The following is a 19,026-nucleotide window of genomic DNA, read 5'->3' as shown; positions in this document are numbered from 1 at the left end:
ACAATATCCAAAATAGAAGGAATAGCCAGGGGTCTGTGTTGGGGAAGAAGAAGGAAATCCCTAAGCCTTCTCTTAGATTCAGAGTACTCCTGTCCTTCCCAGTGAAAATGTTCCCTCATGTCATGTAAAGTTTCCCCAAAAGAATAATCCTCAGGAGGAGAAACTGAAGGAATGGATTCCTCAGCATCAGAATCCTCATAAGGAGGGAAAGTATAATCCTGTTCAGAGGAAGACACTGAAGAGATAGATGCCTGATCAGAGGATTCATAATCCAATTCTTGTCTTGGCCTTTTGTCTGGAGGGGGATGTGAACCCCTAATCGTAGTTAGCAAATCCTCCTCCATTTTAAGCATTTGTTTCTGAGATTTAGGTCCCGGATCAGAGGAGTCCTGGGCTTGAATCTTTGTTTTAGGAGTCTTTGCCTTTACCTGAAGCTGTGTAGGCCTGAAAACCCCCCTGGAAGCCGGTACCTGCACAGCGGCTCCGGACCCATCCGAGGGAGCATTATCCGAAGGTCCTGCACCTGGAGTATTCGAAGGCCTAGTTGGCTCCTCGTGGGAGTCCGTTTCGGCAAGCGGTTCTGTAATGGCCGACGACAGGGACTGCGAAAGCGCCTCACTGACGAGGGCCGAACCGGCAGCTGGCTCTGATTGTAAACTGTCGTCTGATTTGGACCTCGGAGGCCTATCCTTATCCTTGCACCTTTTATGAACTCCGGTAGTCAGAAGCGTATCAGACATGTTATAATTAAATCGCCTCCCAAAGTAATGAAAGGCAAAATCATATCTCCGTTTAATAGTACGTTGATTAAATCTAGCACAAAACCGACAACTAGCTACGTCGTGGTCAGGGCCTAGACAAGGAATACAGTAAGAGTGAAAATCCTTATGAGGTATTTGCTTCCCACATGAAATACAATTAACTTTTTCTGACATCAGTCTGGAGCAAGAAAAAAGTTTCCCCAAGGGGTACTAAGCTTTGAAAAGAAGAATGTCTTCGGAATGAAGCACCAAAAATAACAGGAGTCAGCCGACCGGCACTTGCAAACTGCTTCCACCGCGCGGCAAGAAAGACTGGAGAACATGGCATTGGCTGGGAGCTTTGTACCCCTGGCGCACTGACGTCAGGGAGGGTGAGTACACAGCCAAAGACGGACCCAGACTTTGGGATTCTGGCCGACCGAGGGCTGCCTACCGGCAGGAAGAACCCTACAGTGATGACTGCAACAGTGAAACACGATGAACATGTACTAAAACATTAAAAAATTAAGAAAATGGAACCCCCCCCCCCCAAAGGGAAGCACAAGCCAACAGTCAATCCTCAAAAGCCTCAAAGGAGTGCACTATTCCAACAACAGTAAAGCTGTAAAGGGCTTCACACCCAAACTTGTTTTACTAAGCTCAACTTGACAGTTATAGGCATGTGAAAGGTGCCCTTAAGCTTTGGAAGATTGACGGCTGTTATATCCTCAGCAGGATATAACCCATATAGCTACGGCTACTGCATCAGTGATCAATATGATAAACATAGACAGATCTCGTGAACATAAACAGGTACCAAGACTCTTCAAGAAAGATCAAATGCAAGATGTGTTAAAGACTAAAACAGTAGAGAGATCTGGAGATATGGCTGATCTCAACTCCCTGGCTCCCACACCCAACTTAAGAACCTGTCCTCAAGGGATCAGCATTGAAAAATGAAATGGTCAGTGTAAAGGACAGCTTTGACAAAAAAAGACAGCAGTCTCATGCTGTCAACTTCAGTCAAATGTTAACATTTGCCAATGTAGACTGTAGCACTTATTGGGTGTTCTAGAATTCCTTCAAAATCGGGCAATGACCAAGACGACCTCAGACAGATCAGTAGATTGGAAAACTGGAAAATCTGCGCGAGATGAGACACTTGGCCTACACTGTCACACTTGTACAGTAGGAAGGACTGAGGTGGCTTCTCTCCATTATATGACTACAGCTCTGGGGAGTGGTATAGTCTCCTTCAGGACAGGTACCCACCCAAGCCAGAAAAAGCAGCCCTCTGTTATTGGATCACAGGTATTTGCCCTGTGGTGATGCAAAAACCCACACCACCACCAGGATATGGGTTTACAGCCACATAAAAAAAAATCCCTAACAGCTGACAGAATGTTAGATTCACAATGGAATTTAACCTTACACAGAATTAAATGTATTATGTCCTTCCTCAGATCACTGCTGTACTTTTCAATACCACTGGGTGACACCCAAAGCTTACAGGCTGAAAAGGATGACTGGACGGAGACAGGAGAGCTGTAAATCAATTCAAGGAGTACAGATCTGGTAAAAGAAATCTTTGATCTAGAAAAGGCATCTATACTCTGTAGTGTTTAGTAAAGGTGTGTACAGATGACCAGACTGCTGCTTCTAGAATGGCTCTGGAATGTCAGACATTTGCCTTTATAGCTCAATTTCCCCCCACCTCACAGTCTACTGATATACCACATCGTATAATGTCTGTGAAAATTCTGAGTGCGCCTGGGCTCTAAATGTGATAAAATATCTGAAGGGGTTGAATGAAGAGCCCTCATTTCTTCTAGGTGATGTGCTCGCTCATCTACCTGGGAGACCACTGGCCCTAAACTATTGAATCTGCCCAGGCTCCCAAGCCAGATCTGCTGCATATGGGTAGTTCCTGGATGGGAGTGTGTGGACGAAAGGAAAGACTCACAGTTAGTTGGATCACTACTGAAACTCTTTCTTCAGAAAGGGCAAAACCAGGATTTGAAAGTCCAGTTGATGACAATGCTGGCAAAAAGTATCATTGTAATGGTTCCTGCCATATATCAGACGGTTCTCAGAATCTTCCTTGTAGTAGTAAATTGAAGGAGAAAAAGGGACTGAAGGAAGGTGCAGAGGAACTGCACTCTCTCTCTCTTGTGGAAGAAAGGCAGTCATAAGCCAGGTATCCAGTCTGCAACCCAAGACTATGACATCCTGGGAAGGTGTTAGACCAAGTTTTTGAAGATTGACAGTAAATTCCAGTCTCTCCAAAAGTGAAATTATGAAGCTAAGATGTAGAGAGTGCATGGGGGTTGGGGACAGGATAAGGTCATCCAGGTAAGGAAAAATTTGAATCCATTGAGTTCTGCAAATGGCAATGGCAGGAGTAAGACAATTTAAGTTTATCTACCGCTCTTGTGGTCTTTACCAAGGGTAAAACAGAAAATGAAAGGGCAATGTAATGACAGAGAGCCTGAGGAGTTTTCAGCAGGTGGGGTGAATGGGAAAGGGAATATGTGAATCTTTCAAATCTAGATAAACCAGAAAGGTCTGGGGAAGGATGAAAGGAAGGAGTCTGCAGCGAAAGCATCTTGAAAGATGAAACTTTTAAGAAAGGTGCTGAGGTGTGGAATCCAGACTGGTTTTCTATGCACTTTCTTTTCTGAGTACCAGGAAAAGCTTTGAATAAACTGCTGCTTCATAGGTGCTGGTACACCAGTTCTATGATGCCCTGACTGAGGAGACCCTGTAAGAGAGGAGAAAGTGCATTTTATTGGAAGAAGGTGGAGGAATACCCTTCAATGATGGAAAGTATAGTTGTGCAAACTTACCATAAATGTAGATGTTAAAGTGTATTCACTGTTGCAGTCCTGGCTACTGGGATTTCCTGCCATGAAAGCCCTCGGCCGGCCCAACTACTACAGAAAATTATTTCCAGCTCCCAGGCTGGCAGACTCCCTTACCAATGTCAGTTTGCTCAGGTATAAAGGTAGCCAGCCTCTGTCATGAAATCAGTACTTTCTTGCCACAGAGCCTGAAGTTGTATTCAAGTGCATCGGTCAGTCCATACCAGACAGAAGAGTTATCGGAGAAGATAAGTATCCTGCTGTGGAACATTCTTCTTTCTTTTGGTCATGTCAGATAGTTATTAACAGTCTCCATTGTGGTAAATAGAACCCACACAGAGACGTTCATTTCTTTTGTGTTACTTGCCTAGGCCCAGACCATGACGTCCCCAGTTGTCACTTCTGTGAGTGTTTTAATACCAGGACTATTAGGCATAGGGCTGAACCTTTAGGAACGTTTCTTAGCAGTTGGCTCCGTTGTATATGGCATCCATGGTAAGCGCAAGAAAGAAGAGACACAAAAGCTTAGATCTTTGGACGGTCATTCCCCACCTCCTTCTCCCTCTAGGTTTGTGGCTGTTCAGCAATGTGAGGCTCTTACTCAGCCCCATGTTTTTTCTGTACTGGTGACTCAGGCCCTCTGTTGAGACCCTTTCAAAGTCTGACATGCCATCAGTGCTTTCCACCTCTGCCCAAGCCCTTGACATTGGCTCACCGGTTGGGTCTGGGACCGCTCTACAGACCTTGGCTTCAGAGGAGCGTACACCGCCCAGACTCTGCTACTAGGCCTTGGCCCACTGCAGCTCTAGTGCTCATTCAACAACCCCGAGACACAGGCATCAGTTGCCCTTAGGCCTAAGGCCTTAGCCACTCCTAGGAAGGCTTCTCCAAAGCCTTCAACTATACCTTGTGGCTCCACTTTATAGGGATCCCAGCAAGATTTAATTAAAATAGCCGAGAACCTGATCTCTACTGTCAGATGAAGGCAAGCTACACAGGCGACTTCCAGCCTGGGAGCTGGAAAGAATTTTCTGTGGTAGTCAAGTTGGCTGAGGGCTTTCATGGCAGGAAATCCCAATAGTCAGGACTGCAACAGTAAAACACAAAGAATATCTTCCCTTCACAACATCCGGCAATCTTACTGTATATGATGGATAGTATACATTTTCTGTAGTGATGAATTCCCAGACTGGAAGGGACAACCTTAGCCTTCTTGACAAGAGAATTCCTGCACTGAGGAGGGAGAAAGGTGTTAACAGAGTCTCGAGCCTGATTTGTCTGGAAAGAGAAGTTTTCCATTCTTGGAGTCTATGATCCCTGAGGGCAAAGGAAGTGGGCCTACCTGAGTAATTTATTGGATACTTAGGCACTAAGCGAGAAAAATCTGCTGCAGAGGGTCCAAACAAAATCCATGTAAGGGGGAGAATCCAAAAGTGTGGCCTGAACATCCTCAGGGAGGGAAGGCATGCAAAGTCGGCAGATTTTCTAATAACTGATCCCATAACAGCAGCCCTGGAAGAAGCTCCTGTAGCATCACAGCTGCATTTAATGAAACGCCTAGCAATTTGTGTAGATTGCCCAAGCACATAAATCACTTGCTGCATACAAACAGAAGCTATGGGTCCTTGCATGTACCCCTTAAAATGGACATAAGGTCTCCTGACATTTGAGTTTTGTAATTTAAAGCTCTGTGGCAGAAGTATGAACCTTCTTCCTATACTTTTCTATGGCCCTACTACCTCAAAGATGGAAAACCATTAAGCTGCTGGCAGAAGCTTAACAGGTTTGTCAGTAGAAACAGAGAAAACAGAGGGATCATCTAACAGATTAAAAAAAGTGTAAGGTATTTAGGTACCTATTAAAACCCATCAGGTTTCTTGGGTACTGAAAACAGAAGTATAAATGGAATCAAAGGCATCCAAGAAGACTTTCGAGACTGAAGAGGCAGGAGGTGTAGGAGCCCCCTACTTCCAAGCAAGTTAGAGTATCTTTTTTGTATATCAAACACCTGTTTGGTTTCCCAATCAAAATCAAAGCTCTGCATTATTTTTGTAAACTTCCCCAAAGGAGATTTCCTCACAGGGAAGGGGGATCAAGGGACAAAGTGTTTTCATCAGAGGCAAACTGATCTGGAGAATGGATCTGCAATGGATATGCTAAAGAATCATTAGAATCAGACTCCTCCTCCTTCTCAGATGAGGACTCATGCTCATTCCCTTCTGAGGGGAGGGGGGAGTTGAAAGGAATGAAGGGGGATTTAGAGACAAGCTGGCCTAATACAGGCCCTCTGAGTACTTTATCCATTTCTTTTCTTGAGACATATATCCAGGAGAAACATTTTAGTTTTCAGTTTCTTTTCCTTAGAGGTGAAGTCTGCTCTCACAAAGAAAGGTAGATTAGAACCCTATCAGACCTCATTGTTCCAAGAACCTCTTCCCATACAAGGATTTGAGGAATGCCCAACAGTCCCTCTGAAATAAACAGCCTTGGTCCCCTCCTCAACCATATCGGTATGAACAATCTCATCAGACGTGCAAGAATCAGACACCATACTAGCCTCTGGTGGAGTCATGGTAGCACGTGCCTGAAAAGGAGTCAGACGTACTATGAATTCCTGCAGAATCTCAATGGGTACACCCAAATCAGACTGGGCAGCAGATGGCTCATGCCTACCCTTTTTGAGCTTTTTTGTTATGAGAGGAACACCCAAGGCAGAGTGGTTCCGCCATCTTGTTTTGCACAAGCCACTTCACATGTTGGGTACTTAAAGAAGAAAGTTGAGTATGGAGGGTTTCAGGAACAAATATTTGACAGATCTAACAGTTTCTGCAATCATGTGTAGTCCCCAGACAAAAATAAGTACTGGAAGGGAGGGTCTTATAAGGTATCTGCCTAGCACATTCTAACGTCCTCCTTTTAGCTGATTATTATTGAGCCTTTCAATGAAAAAAATAAGAAAAAGAAGGTTCCTCAATGGGGCACTTATCTGAATAAGAGAAGGCAATGGTAGCAGACAGCAACATGGAAAGCAGACCAACAGGATCTACGATCCTGTTTTCAGACTGGAAGCAAGATAGTCAATGGATGCTACACTACTGTGTCCGCTTGTGTATCCCTATGCCTATGAGCATAGGTCATACGCTGGACATATGACCACATAGATTTATGGCTTTGGTACGCCAGCTGTACATCAGGTTACCTCTGCGAGATAACACAATAGCATTGGAAAAGTACAGTTTTGTACCTACCATAAATGTAGATGTTCGAAGATCCACATTGCTGCAGTCCTTACATATGGGTAGTCCGCTGTCCTCAAAACAACCAACCACCCTTACACTAATCTACAATATATACAATATCCACAATATTCACAACCCAAACCACACAACCGCCTCTAACTACAGAGGGAAGGAGGAGACTGCAGCAATGTGGATCTTGAACATCTACATTTATGGTAGGTACAAAACTGTACTATGTTCTTCATCTCACATTGCTGCAGTCTAGAATCCCAAAGCAGAGGTAAGGGAGGATGGCAAAACTATAAAGCATTAGGAGCTGCCAAAATGAAACCAGCCCTAGATTTAGAGTAAAGTGGAAGGTGGTAATGCTTAGAGAAAGTATGCACTGAACTCCAAGTAGCTGCCTCCAAAATATCTTTAGTTGCCACCCCTTAAAAAGCTGTAGAAGTGGCAGTAGCCCTAGTGGAATGAGGCCTAATCCCAGCTGGAATCTCCTTACCATGATGGGAATAACAGAAAGCAATACAAAACCCAATCCACTTAGAAATAGTTTGTTTTGAAACAGGCTTGCCCTGAGAACCCAAAGCAAATGAAACAAATAACTGCTGAGACTGCCTGAACCCTTTAGTTCTGCTCAAATAATATCGCAACTGCCTGTGTATATCCAAAGTGTGCAAAATCCCCTTTATTTTGGGGTTTGCATAAAAAGTAGGCAAATGAATAGTTTGGTTTAAAGCCACACTAGAAACCACTTTAGGCATTAAGGAAGGATTATATCCTTATGGAAAATTAAGAAAGGCTCAACCGCCATAAGGGCCTGTAATTCAGAAACCCTTGGTAATGGCCAACAAAAGCAGTCTTCCATGATAAATATTTCAACTCGGCAGTAGCTGCAGGCTCAAAAGGTTGTAGAGTGAGTTTCTCCAACACAAAATTGAGATCCCAAGCAGGAGTAGGAGCTCGTGGGGGTCTTATATTCTTTGCCCTCTAAGGAATTGCTTAAACAAAGGATGAGAAAACAATGGTGGGTCACAGTCATAGTGAGCAGAAATTGCAGCATGAACCTTAATAGAGGAGAAGGACAAACCTTTGTCCAGTAACTCAGTAAGATATTGAAGAGCCACACTTAAATTAGGCTTAGAAACATCAAATTCCTTTGCTGTACTCCAAAATAAAAATCTCCTCCATTTATCTACTTTCCTTGTACTAGGCCTTCTGGCCTCCAAAATAACATTTAAAACTTGCTGTGGAAGCTGAGACCTCCAGGGTTTGATGTAGAGAGTGAAGTTTGACATTGAGTAAATGACTGTTCTCCTGAGACAGCAGGTGTGGAATCAAGGCAAAAGCCATGGAGGCTCAGACTTCTCAGTAATGGGTACCAGTGCTGTCGAGGCCAATCTGGAGCTATTAAAATCATCTTTGGCTTGTCCTGTCTGACCTTCAGGAGAACCTTTGGGAGGAGAGGCAGAGGTGGAAAGGCATACACATGAAGATTGCTCCAATTGAATGAGAGCATCCACTTTCCAAGCTGTGGGATGAAACCTTTTGTGCAAAACTTTGGCAGCTGGTAGTTTAGTGGAGAAGCGAACAGATCTATGTCTGGAGTTCCCCATAACACTCAATTTCTGAAATACATGAGGATCCAATTTCCACTGGGGATCCATAATTTGTCTGCTCGACACATCTGCTAAGGAGTTCTGTGCTCGCAGAAACCTTGCCTGAAGATTTAGCTGTAAACTGAGAGCAGTCTCCCACAAAATCATTGCTTGTCTGCATAGAGGATAAGAATCTTGTTGATGTACCACATGACAGTTGTGTTGTCTGTTAGAACCAACACCTGCCCTGGAAGAAGTAAATCCTTGAAAGCTATTAATGCAAATTGGACTGCTAACATCTCCTTCAAGTTGATATGTAGATGTTGAAGTCTGTCTTGTACCCACTTTCCATTTAGATGAGCTCCCCAAGCTTTGTCTGAGGCATCTGTCGTTAGAATCTGACTCTGGCCGGGTCACAGAGAGTCCCTTGTTTAGGTGACATTCCTGAGCCCACCACAAAAATTCTTTTTGAATGCAAGGTATTATCTGAATGACAGTGTCCATATCTTGGCAGTGCTGTGTCCATACATTTTTGAGATACCATTGTAGCTTCCTCATATGCAGTTTGGCAAGCACCAGAATACAAGATGCCATGAACCCCAAGGCTTGAAGGACTGTCCTTGCAGTCAGCCTGGACTGATGAGACAATTGATGGAAGTAAAGAGAAAGATTCTTTTGTTTGTCCTTGGTCAAAAAGGCCATCTGGGATGCTGTATTCAGTCTCACACCCAGAAAGCACATGTCCTGAGAGGGTACTAGACTGGACTTTATTTCCCAGGCATCTTAGCACTGCTATCACATACTGTAAATGATGAAGAAGTTAGGTCCTTTTTCTTGGGCCAGAATCAAAGGATAGATCTGTATTCCTCTTAGTCTGAAGAAAGCTATCACTGGAGCCAGAACCTACACTCTGGGCGCAGTAGATAAGCCAAAGGGCAATGCAGAGAACTGATAATGAGAAGTCCCAGCCCGAAATTGATACTTCCTGCAACTGAGCCTGATAGGAACATGAAGGTAAGCCTCCTTGAGATCCAGAGTCACCATCCAGTGATCTTTGCCCAGCAGAGGTAAAAGCTGTTGTAACGTCAACATTTTGAACTTGGGAATGTCCAGATATGTGTTGAGGATAGATAAATCCAAAATTGGTCTCCACGTGTTCCCATTCTTTGGTACTAGAATAAAATCCTAGGCCCACTTCTGGCAGAGGGACCTATTTGAAGTAGCAGAGAAATTTGTTTGTGAGCCTCTAGTCTTTGCTGAGGAGGAACGTCCGGCATGCCTTTGAAAGGAGGCAAGGTATGGAAATAAAACTTGTAACCTTGGTGTATGATATCCAATACCCATCTGTCTTGGGTAATCAAACTCCAATTTTCCTGAAGAGTGCCAACCTTCCTCCCAAAGGTGCTGCCAGGCAAGAAGGGTCTGGCAGCTGAAAAGGTAGGTCATTGGGCCTGTTTACGAAAGGACTGGCCCCTGCCCTCACCGAAGATTGTGCAGGTGAGATCTACCCCTAGACTGAGAATCATAAGAAGGATACGCCCACCCCTTAGCAGGCCAATTCCTACTAAACAAAAAATCTTTAACAGCCTGCATAGACTTAGCCTTGTCTTCCATTTTCTTTAAGACTGACTCCACAGGTGAACCAAACAACACATCAGACTGTAAAGGAGCATCCAAAATCCTTGTCTTAACATGGTCAGATAAATTCTGATCCTCAGCCAGGCGTGCCTGCGAAGAACTGAACCAGTGGCAGCCAGGCCTGTACAGCATCAAAACCACATTGTAAAGAATGCTTACCCACTTGTTCAGAGACATGCACCAAATCTTGCAATTCTTTACACTCAATGCCTTTAGACTTCAATTGAGAAAGAAGATAGTTTTGATATTTCAACATGTGAAACTGGCAATTCAAAGCCCTCATAGCTAAGGTGGAAGAAGTCTTTCCCCATCTATCCAAAGCTCTGGCCTCTTTATCTGGAGGAAGATTTTACAACAGAGGCCTTGACACCCTTAGGTCCCTGACTAACAGTTTCTTTATAAAGATATTTATGAGCCTCAGGCACCCTGTAATACCTATCCGGGTTTAACAGGCAGGAGGCAAAGAATCAGGATTAAGTGAAGCCTCTGCAAACACATCTTCCACAACATCCAGAACAAGTCCTGACCTTCCCACTTAAAATAAGAGAAAAAGAAAAATCTGGAGGAGAAGCAGAGAAAGTTTAGAATCATCTGCATCCAGAATCAGAATAAGGAGAGTCCTGCAAGTCTTCTAAATCTTCTGCCATTTTAAGCATGTTGCTTCTTGGGCACAGACCCTGCTGAACTAGAGTGACACCAAACAGAGAACCTAAGAAGGGAGGGTACCCAAACCACTGAGGCAAGAAAAAAACTAAAATATTATGTGAGATGAAGAACATCTGCAACACTGCTCTAATGAAGGACAGCTAAGCATTGATCACTCTAGAATAGCCTCTCACTGGAATGCAGCTAAATAAATCCCCTGAGTGATCAACACTGCTTAGTTCTTAGCATAAGATCTTCTTGCTGTTTTACAAATAAATATGTTACGTCACATTTTATGCTTTAATGGTGGTGATATTTTTTTTTAGTAGAAAAAATACAGATTACTCTCCATTTGAAATGTTTTAACCTAAATTGCTATTTTATTTATGTAATTATTTCAAAGAAATCTTAACAAGTGGTTTTGTGACAAACAGTGGGCATCTACCAGACTACATTCTGCTTTTTTATTTAGCCACTATTTGTGGAGTTAGGCTTTATGGAAAAATGTTAACACTAAAAATATAAATGATTAAAGGTGCGGTGGTCTATTTACAGAAGAAAGCTGTAGAATTAGAAAAGAGCAACCATGTTTGGCAATCTCTAGCACGTGTGGTGTGAAGAACCCAGGCTGTCAGCAGAGAAGATGGTGTCCTAATACATCAAAATCAATGCAGCCCTAAAGTTTTGGCTACTGGAGACTTCTTAGATAATCTTTATGGCTCTTCCTGATATGGACAAGCATTTACTGAAGTTGGGGGTTGGTAAAATGGCTAAGGTGTTCACCACACAGACACAAAGTTCAGGGTTTGATCCTCACCACTGGTCACTGTCTAGTTACCGGCTACTTGGGTAATAGTCTGTAGACAGATTGCTAAATACTTCATGAACTAGATCATCCAGATGCAGTGCTAAAGAAAAATGGTATGATCCAATGTTTTACATAAAGCACATATAATGAATTGTCAGACCCGCGGTGGTGGTGCTGCTGTAGCGTTGTCGCCTCACAGTAAAACGCTGTCCGGTTCGATTCTCAGCTAGAGCGTCTTCTCCGTGGAGACATGCATGAATGGGCGTACCTTCGTTGAAGGTTGTGCGGTACATAAACATCAACTGCCAATCATTAGCGGACCGGAGTTTCCATTATGGCGACCCCTAACCGGGAAAAGCCAAAAGACACAAACATATAATGAATTGTCAGTGCAGATGATTGTCCAGAAGCAAGCAAAAGTCAATTTTAAAAACATTTAAAAAGCTGCCATCAAAATGTTTCACATTATAGCTATTTTTATTTACAGCTATCAATCTGCTAAGGAAAGCAGAGGAACTAAACATACTTTTCACAGTGATTGCCATGTGGTGTCAATTTACAGTTCTCTATGTCAGACAGTTTCAGATACGTACCTGAAAGAATTCTGCAGACATCTCCAAAAATGGAACCTCAAAGTCTTCTTCATAGACTGATCTTCCTTCAAGACCAAGAATCATCAACATCTGGCATGCATTCCGGATTGCTCCTCTACAGAAATCAATTGGAAAATAAAGAGAAGGCTTTAAAAAAAATGAAACAATCGCAACAAAGGAACATGCAGCCATCAAAAACATCACAAAGTTTAAACTTCTTACATTCTGCAACTCAATGTTTCATAAAGCCTCGGTTTTAAAATCCTATATCTACAGATTTTCATTCCTCCTCCTCCTCAAACTGTCAGCCCATTTACTGCCAGAATAAAAACTTTACACTGAGAGACTGACAATGATGCCTTGTACAGTGAACAACTGCTGTGATTTCCTTTAACATTCTCAAGCTCAGTACATTTCTAAAATCTATGCAATTCTCTCATCCAAACAAGCAAGCATTCTAAGCCGGTGTGCACACTATGATAAAACCAGGGGTGGACAGTATCCACTGTACTACCAAGTTTAACCTGCATATAAAGGGTGAATAAAAACTGAAAGAAAAAACAAGAACAGACAAAAAAATGGCAATCCAAATTAGTGACCATCTGTGTATTAAACTGTTCCATGCACTGGTAAAAAGTCCCTATCAAATGCATCACAAATCAAATAATGGGCACAGTAAGAATAGCGCCTTTATCACAAACAATTATTAGCAAGAAACTAGAAAAGACATGAGATTATTAAATGCTGCTTTTTTGACCTTCACACACTTACATACAACTATACTGAAATATGGACAGTTGATAGTTTGATTATAAACGTTTGTGGGCAGTATGAAAGCATACCTTAGCTTCACCTTCTTCAGCAAAGGTCTCACATCTCCTGACAATATGACAGAGTCTAAGGCTGCAATAAAAGACTTTCCTTAATGTGCACAGAACACAGAAATGGCAAAACACTTAGTAGCATTCCATGATCAAAATACTGTAACTTCAGCAAATAGATTTAAAAAAAAAAAAAAAAGTTGGGAAACAGTTTACACGAAAAGAACAGACAACGGTTTACACATATTTTAGATTTTTATAAAATCATATACATTATAACATACTTTGGCTGTGCCATACAAAGCAACTTAGAATGTTGAAAATTTTGCACACATTTCCATCTAGTAGTAGATGTAATAATCCGAAATGTGAACTAAACTTAGTGGTTTCTTTTAACCTGCTTCTAACTTGAAACTCTCTCTTCCATATGAAAAAAAAGCACAGTTGTGTAAAAAAACTTACCATAACAGCAGAAGTTTGAATAATCATTGCTGTAGTAGCCTAAGCTATATGGGTTATATCCAAAGCTTCAGGGCACCTTTCACATCCCCAAACCATTAGCTTGAGCTGTGCTGGCTAGAAGACAGGTTTGGGTGCCAACCCCTTCAAAGTTTTCATGCTAACTGAGACAGGGAGGCTAAGCCCTGAGAAGACATTACTAGGAAAGGCCAAAGATGTCCATACCCTGACATAAAAATGCACAAAAAAAAAAGGGGGGGGGGAGGCAGTGGCTACTGCAGCAGTGATCAAACATTCACTTACGCAGCTGTACTATGTTCATATTGATGACTGCTGCAGTAGACTAAGCTACATGAGGTTGATTACCACAGCTCAGAACATCTGGGAAGGGGAAGGATCCGGAAGCCCCTGGAGAATGGTCCTAGCAAAGCCTGGTCTAGATCTGTTAAAGGAATCTAGCTTGTAGTGTTTTGCAAAAGTGGCCCTGCCTGGAATAGTTCTGTAGTGGTGGGAATAAAATGTACTTATGCACTCACCATAACGTTTCATCTGTGTTGTCCATCTTCATTCTTCCTCAACCTGTGGGCCTCGGATCTGACTCTGAGCTAACTCGGCTGCTTTCCAAAGCTTTCGGCTCCGAAACTCGAGCTTCTCCCCTACCCATAATATGTCTCATTCCCCCAGACCATCTCAGATCGAGTTTGCTGCTAACATACTGCAGACTGTATACAGATGTATACATATAATTAGATAACTACTGGAAAGAGAACCAAGTTCAGGAGCTGAAACAGGAACGGTGGTTCCTATAAGCATATCCATCAGGTCTTTCAAAGTCATGGACAGGGGAAGGAGGGTGGGAAGGTTGATGAAGAATGAAAATAGACAACACAGATGGAACATTATGGTGAGTACATAACTTCTTTATCTGATGTTGTCATCTTCATTCGTTCCTCAACCTGTGGTCAGAGTCCCCAGCTACAGTAACCTTAGGTGGCCCTCACGGAAGGACATTCCAAAGCATTGCAGAACTGGAGGCAATATCTAGCTTACATTGTGAAATAAAGGTATGAGAGTTTAACCACGAAGCCACTCCACGAATATCATCAATCGAGATCCTACACCAAAAGGCTTGCGATGTTCACATGGATCTGGTACAGTGGGGTTTGACTTGTGTGGGAAAAGATATACGTTTAGATGCATACACAAAAGAAAGGCAATCTCTTAACCAGCTGGTTAACATGGTCTTACAAATTGGTTTTCCTTTTCTGACATTGGCAAATGATATGAACAACACTCAATAAATGTAAAAGTCCACAAAAACCATAAAATAAAACTCCGTGTGTCCAGACCACGATATCTTTTAATAACAAGGATTAAAATTCAATAGATTCAGCGCTATCGTCTGCCGCAAGCAGACTTCATCAGAATAATGAATACACAGTGCCTCTTGTTTATATATTGTTGTTTTAAAATAATTTACAACCTAATTGGTAAATTAATTCATTGAACCTGGAATTGGAACAACTATTAACCAAATAACCCATGAATGAGTTTCTTCTTTATATGGTCATACAATGGGGAACAGGAAGTGCAAGGAAACAAATGCTTTTTAAAGTACATACTTTTTAAAGTGCTATACATTCTGTTATAAATTTTTACTTTTCCACATTAAATGAATTAATGAATTTATACACAACAGTTAATCTTATATACATTCCCTTTGGTTCTATATATTATATAAATAACCAAGTTTACCATAATATACAAAAACTTGTATTTAAACATATAATAAAATCTTGTTTTTTTATGTTATATATTTTAAAAAAATCTAATAAATAAATCATACTTTAACTTAAAAAATATAATAATAAAATTGGTTACAAATTGGTTTTCCTTTTCTGACATTGGCAAATGATATGAACAATTGATCAGACTTTGAATAATTTTGTCCTGTCCAGATAAAAACGCAGTTGTCTATGAACATCTAATATATGAAGAATATACTCTTCCTTGTTTTAAAAATTAGGCAAGAAAACTGGTAAGTCGTAAGGATGGTTAATATTGTTCACTGTAACAACGTTGGGTAAAAAGGAAGAGTTGGTACATAAAGTGACTCTGTCTTTATGGAAAATCAAATAAGGAGGTTTGGAAGAGAGGGCTTGGAATTTGGAAAACCTTCCTGCAGAAGTGAAAGCCATCAAGAAAACAATTTTCCATGAAAGGAATTTCAAATCTACTTTGGCTGAAGATTCAAAAGGGGGATGGACTATTGCCTGAAAAATCATAGTCAGATTCCAAGGAGAAGTATGATCTTTGACAGCAGGGCGAAGCAAGAGGGTACCTCTCTAAGAAAGGCTTTGCACAATTCTGAAACTAGTGATTACAAATTTTCTCCGATGTGATGATTTGAAATGGCAATCAGCTGCACTTTTACAGTGGTGTAAGTTGCCCCATTTTGGAATATATCAGCAAGGAAGTCTAAAACTGCAGGGATGGCAGCAGTAAAGGGATCCAAAAGCTTTGGCTGAGCCCATATGGAGAATCTTTTCATTTGTTCTTATAAATTTTCCTAGTGGATGCTTTGTTTGATGCTTTTGAATGGTAGATGAAAGCCTGGAATGTCTAGCCATCATCGGAACTGGAGAAATCATGCAGTTAGTTTTAGGTTTGGGAGATCTGGGTGAACCTGCCCTGATGGATGGGACAGTAGATCTGTTCCAATGTTCATGGAGGGCAGATGAGATGAGACCAAAGGAAGATGAACCAGTCTTGTCAAGGCCAGAAAGGAGCAATGAAGATTACCCTGCTCTTCAACCTGTGTGTTTTCTAAAGAAACCTGGGAATTGGTGGCAGAGGTGGAAATGTGTAAAGTAGATGGGTGGGGGGGGGGGGCAAACATGGACTACAGCACTTCTTGGGGACTGTCCCTGAGGAAGGATCAGGGCAAAGAACCAGCTGCATCTGTTGATGTGAAGGGATGCAGAGAGATAACAGCAGGGTTGACCCCATTTGTGAAAGATCTTGTTTGCCACTTAGAGACCACTCGTGAGGCATCAACAAAACTCTGCTCAGATTGTCCGCTAGGACATTGTACTCCCCTGGAATGTGCATTGCAAATAGGAAACGGTTGGTAGAGAACTCCCACTGCAACACAATCATTGCTTCTCAAAACACGGGTTAAGACCTGGTTCCTCCTTGCTTGTTGATGTACTACACAACTGACATTGCCTGTTTGTATCAGAATAGTCCCTACAAGAAGAAAGGTTTGTAGTGCTTGCAATGCTAGAACAGCAGCTCTCATTTCTAAAACGGTGATATGCAAATTGGTCTCCTGTGGCCTCCATGTGCCTTGGAACATCCATCCCAGGAAATGCCCCCCGCCCCAACTGGGAGATGTCCGTGGTCGATGTGGCATTTGGGGGGGGACAAAGGGACGGTCCTTGTTCCATATCTGTGGAATGAAGCCACCACAGAAGAGAGTCTTGGCACACTTGACAGTTTGACAGGATAGTTTAGAAGATACTGGCACAAGAACCACTGGACTGCTGACATCCACTGCAGAATTCTCATGTGTAGCCATGCTATAGATAACAGGGTAATCGTGGCAGCCATAGATCCCAATGCTCTGAGCACCAATTTTGCTGGCAGATCCGTTACTGATCGAATCTCTCCAATATGTAGTCTTAGAGTAGAAATTCTGTCAGGAGGGAGGAAGGCCAAGGTTTTGGATGTGTCCAGACATGCTCATATTACGTTTATTACTTGGACAAGGTGCAATTCCAATTTCTGCAAGTTGATGGTTATGCCCAAGGTAAGTTATAGGTGTAACAAATAGTCCCTGGCTTGGATGAGTAGATGCTTGGTTGAAGCAGTCAGAAGCCAATCATCCAGGTAAAGAAACAAGTGGAATCCTTGTAGTCTCAAGTGAGCTGCGACTACCACCATGCATTTGGTGAACACCCTGGGGGTTGTGGTGAGACCAAAAGGGGGGATTCTGAATTGCTAGTGGTTGGCTCCCAGCCTAAAGCAGACATACCTTCTGGAGCATCTGCTCATTTTGAAACAATAGTATGCGTCCTTTAGGTCTATCAAGCACATCCAGTCGTCCCACCTGCAGTAGTGACAGAATGGACTGGACTGTGAACATCTGAGTTTTTTTACTGACTTGTTCAGGGAGGTCAGGTCCAATAATGGCCTCAGATACCATCTTTTTTGATACTAAAAAAAATCTTGAGTACATTCCTGATCTGAGATAATCTGGAAGGGCCTTTTGGATAAATTTTTTCTAGCAGCTTTTCAATCTCCAAAGCTGCTGATTCCCTCTGACTGGGTGGAACACTGGGGAGGAAACTCTATGGTTTGGGATATTCTAAAAGGAAATGGAGTAGTCTCTGGATATGATCCTTTGCACCCACCAATCATTTGTGATGGCTATACAGGTTTCTGGGAGCAAGGATAAGCACCCCCTTACTGCCTCCAGTGTGGGACAATCGAGCAGCCTTTCAGGAGCACTGAAAGGGTCTGTCCGAGAATGAATCTCAAGACCCTTGATTTTGCAGACCCCCTTTGCTAGGTCGGCAGCGTCTACCATTATAACTGTTTTCCCATATGCCTCTGGGGGAAATGTCTCACAGATTCCTAAAAAGGACCTTGAGACTTCTTGAACCACAATTTTTCCACCACACAGATTCCTGCAGAAGGATCTTTGTGGATTAGAAAATCTGATTCCAATGGCAGCCAAGGTCTTTCCATCTTTCAAGCTATGGGAGTGTGTCTCCATGACTGTGGGGCCAAACCATGATGATCCAAGCAAAAGGTGCACTGAGGAATGATACCTTGAAAGGTTCCATGAAGTTGCACAGCCGCATTCAGGTATGACACCTAATACCAATTCCTGAACTGGTGGCCCTTGAGGTGCCCTCTGCAGCGTGGGAAATTAACCTCATGGACGCGTTGGAAATTGTTTGTAGAGTAGCCATTCTGGAGGAAAAGACCTTCCATTCCTCATAACGCATGTACTCTGGGACAGAGCTAGTGGGTTCTCTGATTAAATCCCTCTGTAGCCTTGTAAAATGAGAAAGACAGTTTAGAGCTTGTAGGGTGAAAGTAGCCAAAGCGTAAACTCTCTTGCCAAATGTGTCCATGGCCTTAGACTCCCTGTTAGGAGGATGGACAGTGGAGACTTCCTGAGACAGCTCCTTTTTGGTGGCTGCCACAATAACCATGGCATCTACTGGAATCTCTTTAGTCCAATGTGGTCGGTCTGTTGTTGGGGCACAAAGAATCCTATCTGCGTGTTTAGAAATGATGATGTAAAGGGGCTGAACCTAAAAGCCCCCAAGAACACAGTTTCCTCAGGGGTAGGTTTTGGGCAGACCAACCACCTTTTTGGCGCAAGATTTCTAACATGTCTCTAAAAGAGACATCCTCAGGTGGAGATCTAGGAGACCATTCCCCTTCCTCAAAATCTGTCTCTTCCAGGACAGATTCTTGTGGAGAATCCAGCTGCCTCCTTTTGCAACTTCTCTTCCGGGGTACCTCCTCGGGGATGTTCTAGTGCGGTATCAGAAGAAACCTGGGGTTCCAAGGGCAGAATAGCTTAGAGACTTCACTAGGTCAGCTGTCCC

The 19,026-nt window shown here is 42.6% G+C and overlaps 1 protein-coding gene across 2 annotated transcripts in view; it reads right to left on the bottom strand.

Annotated features, from left to right (window-relative positions):
* Window positions 1–19,026, bottom strand: part of CUL3 (cullin 3) — a 2,974,786-nt gene that overhangs the window by 2,050,538 nt on the left and 905,222 nt on the right. For both annotated transcript variants that reach the window (XM_044070245.1, XM_044070246.1), the window contains exon 5: window positions 12,120–12,234. In XM_044070245.1, the coding sequence (XP_043926180.1) occupies window positions 12,120–12,234 (115 nt within the window). The remainder of the gene's footprint in view (window positions 1–12,119; window positions 12,235–19,026) is intronic.

Source organism: Protopterus annectens, chromosome 4.part1 (assembly GCF_019279795.1).
Source record: "Protopterus annectens isolate FY-2018-M chromosome 4.part1, PAN1.0, whole genome shotgun sequence".
In the NCBI taxonomy this organism is placed as follows: domain Eukaryota; kingdom Metazoa; phylum Chordata; order Ceratodontiformes; family Protopteridae; genus Protopterus; species Protopterus annectens.
This window is presented reverse-complemented; position numbering and strand designations above follow the sequence as displayed.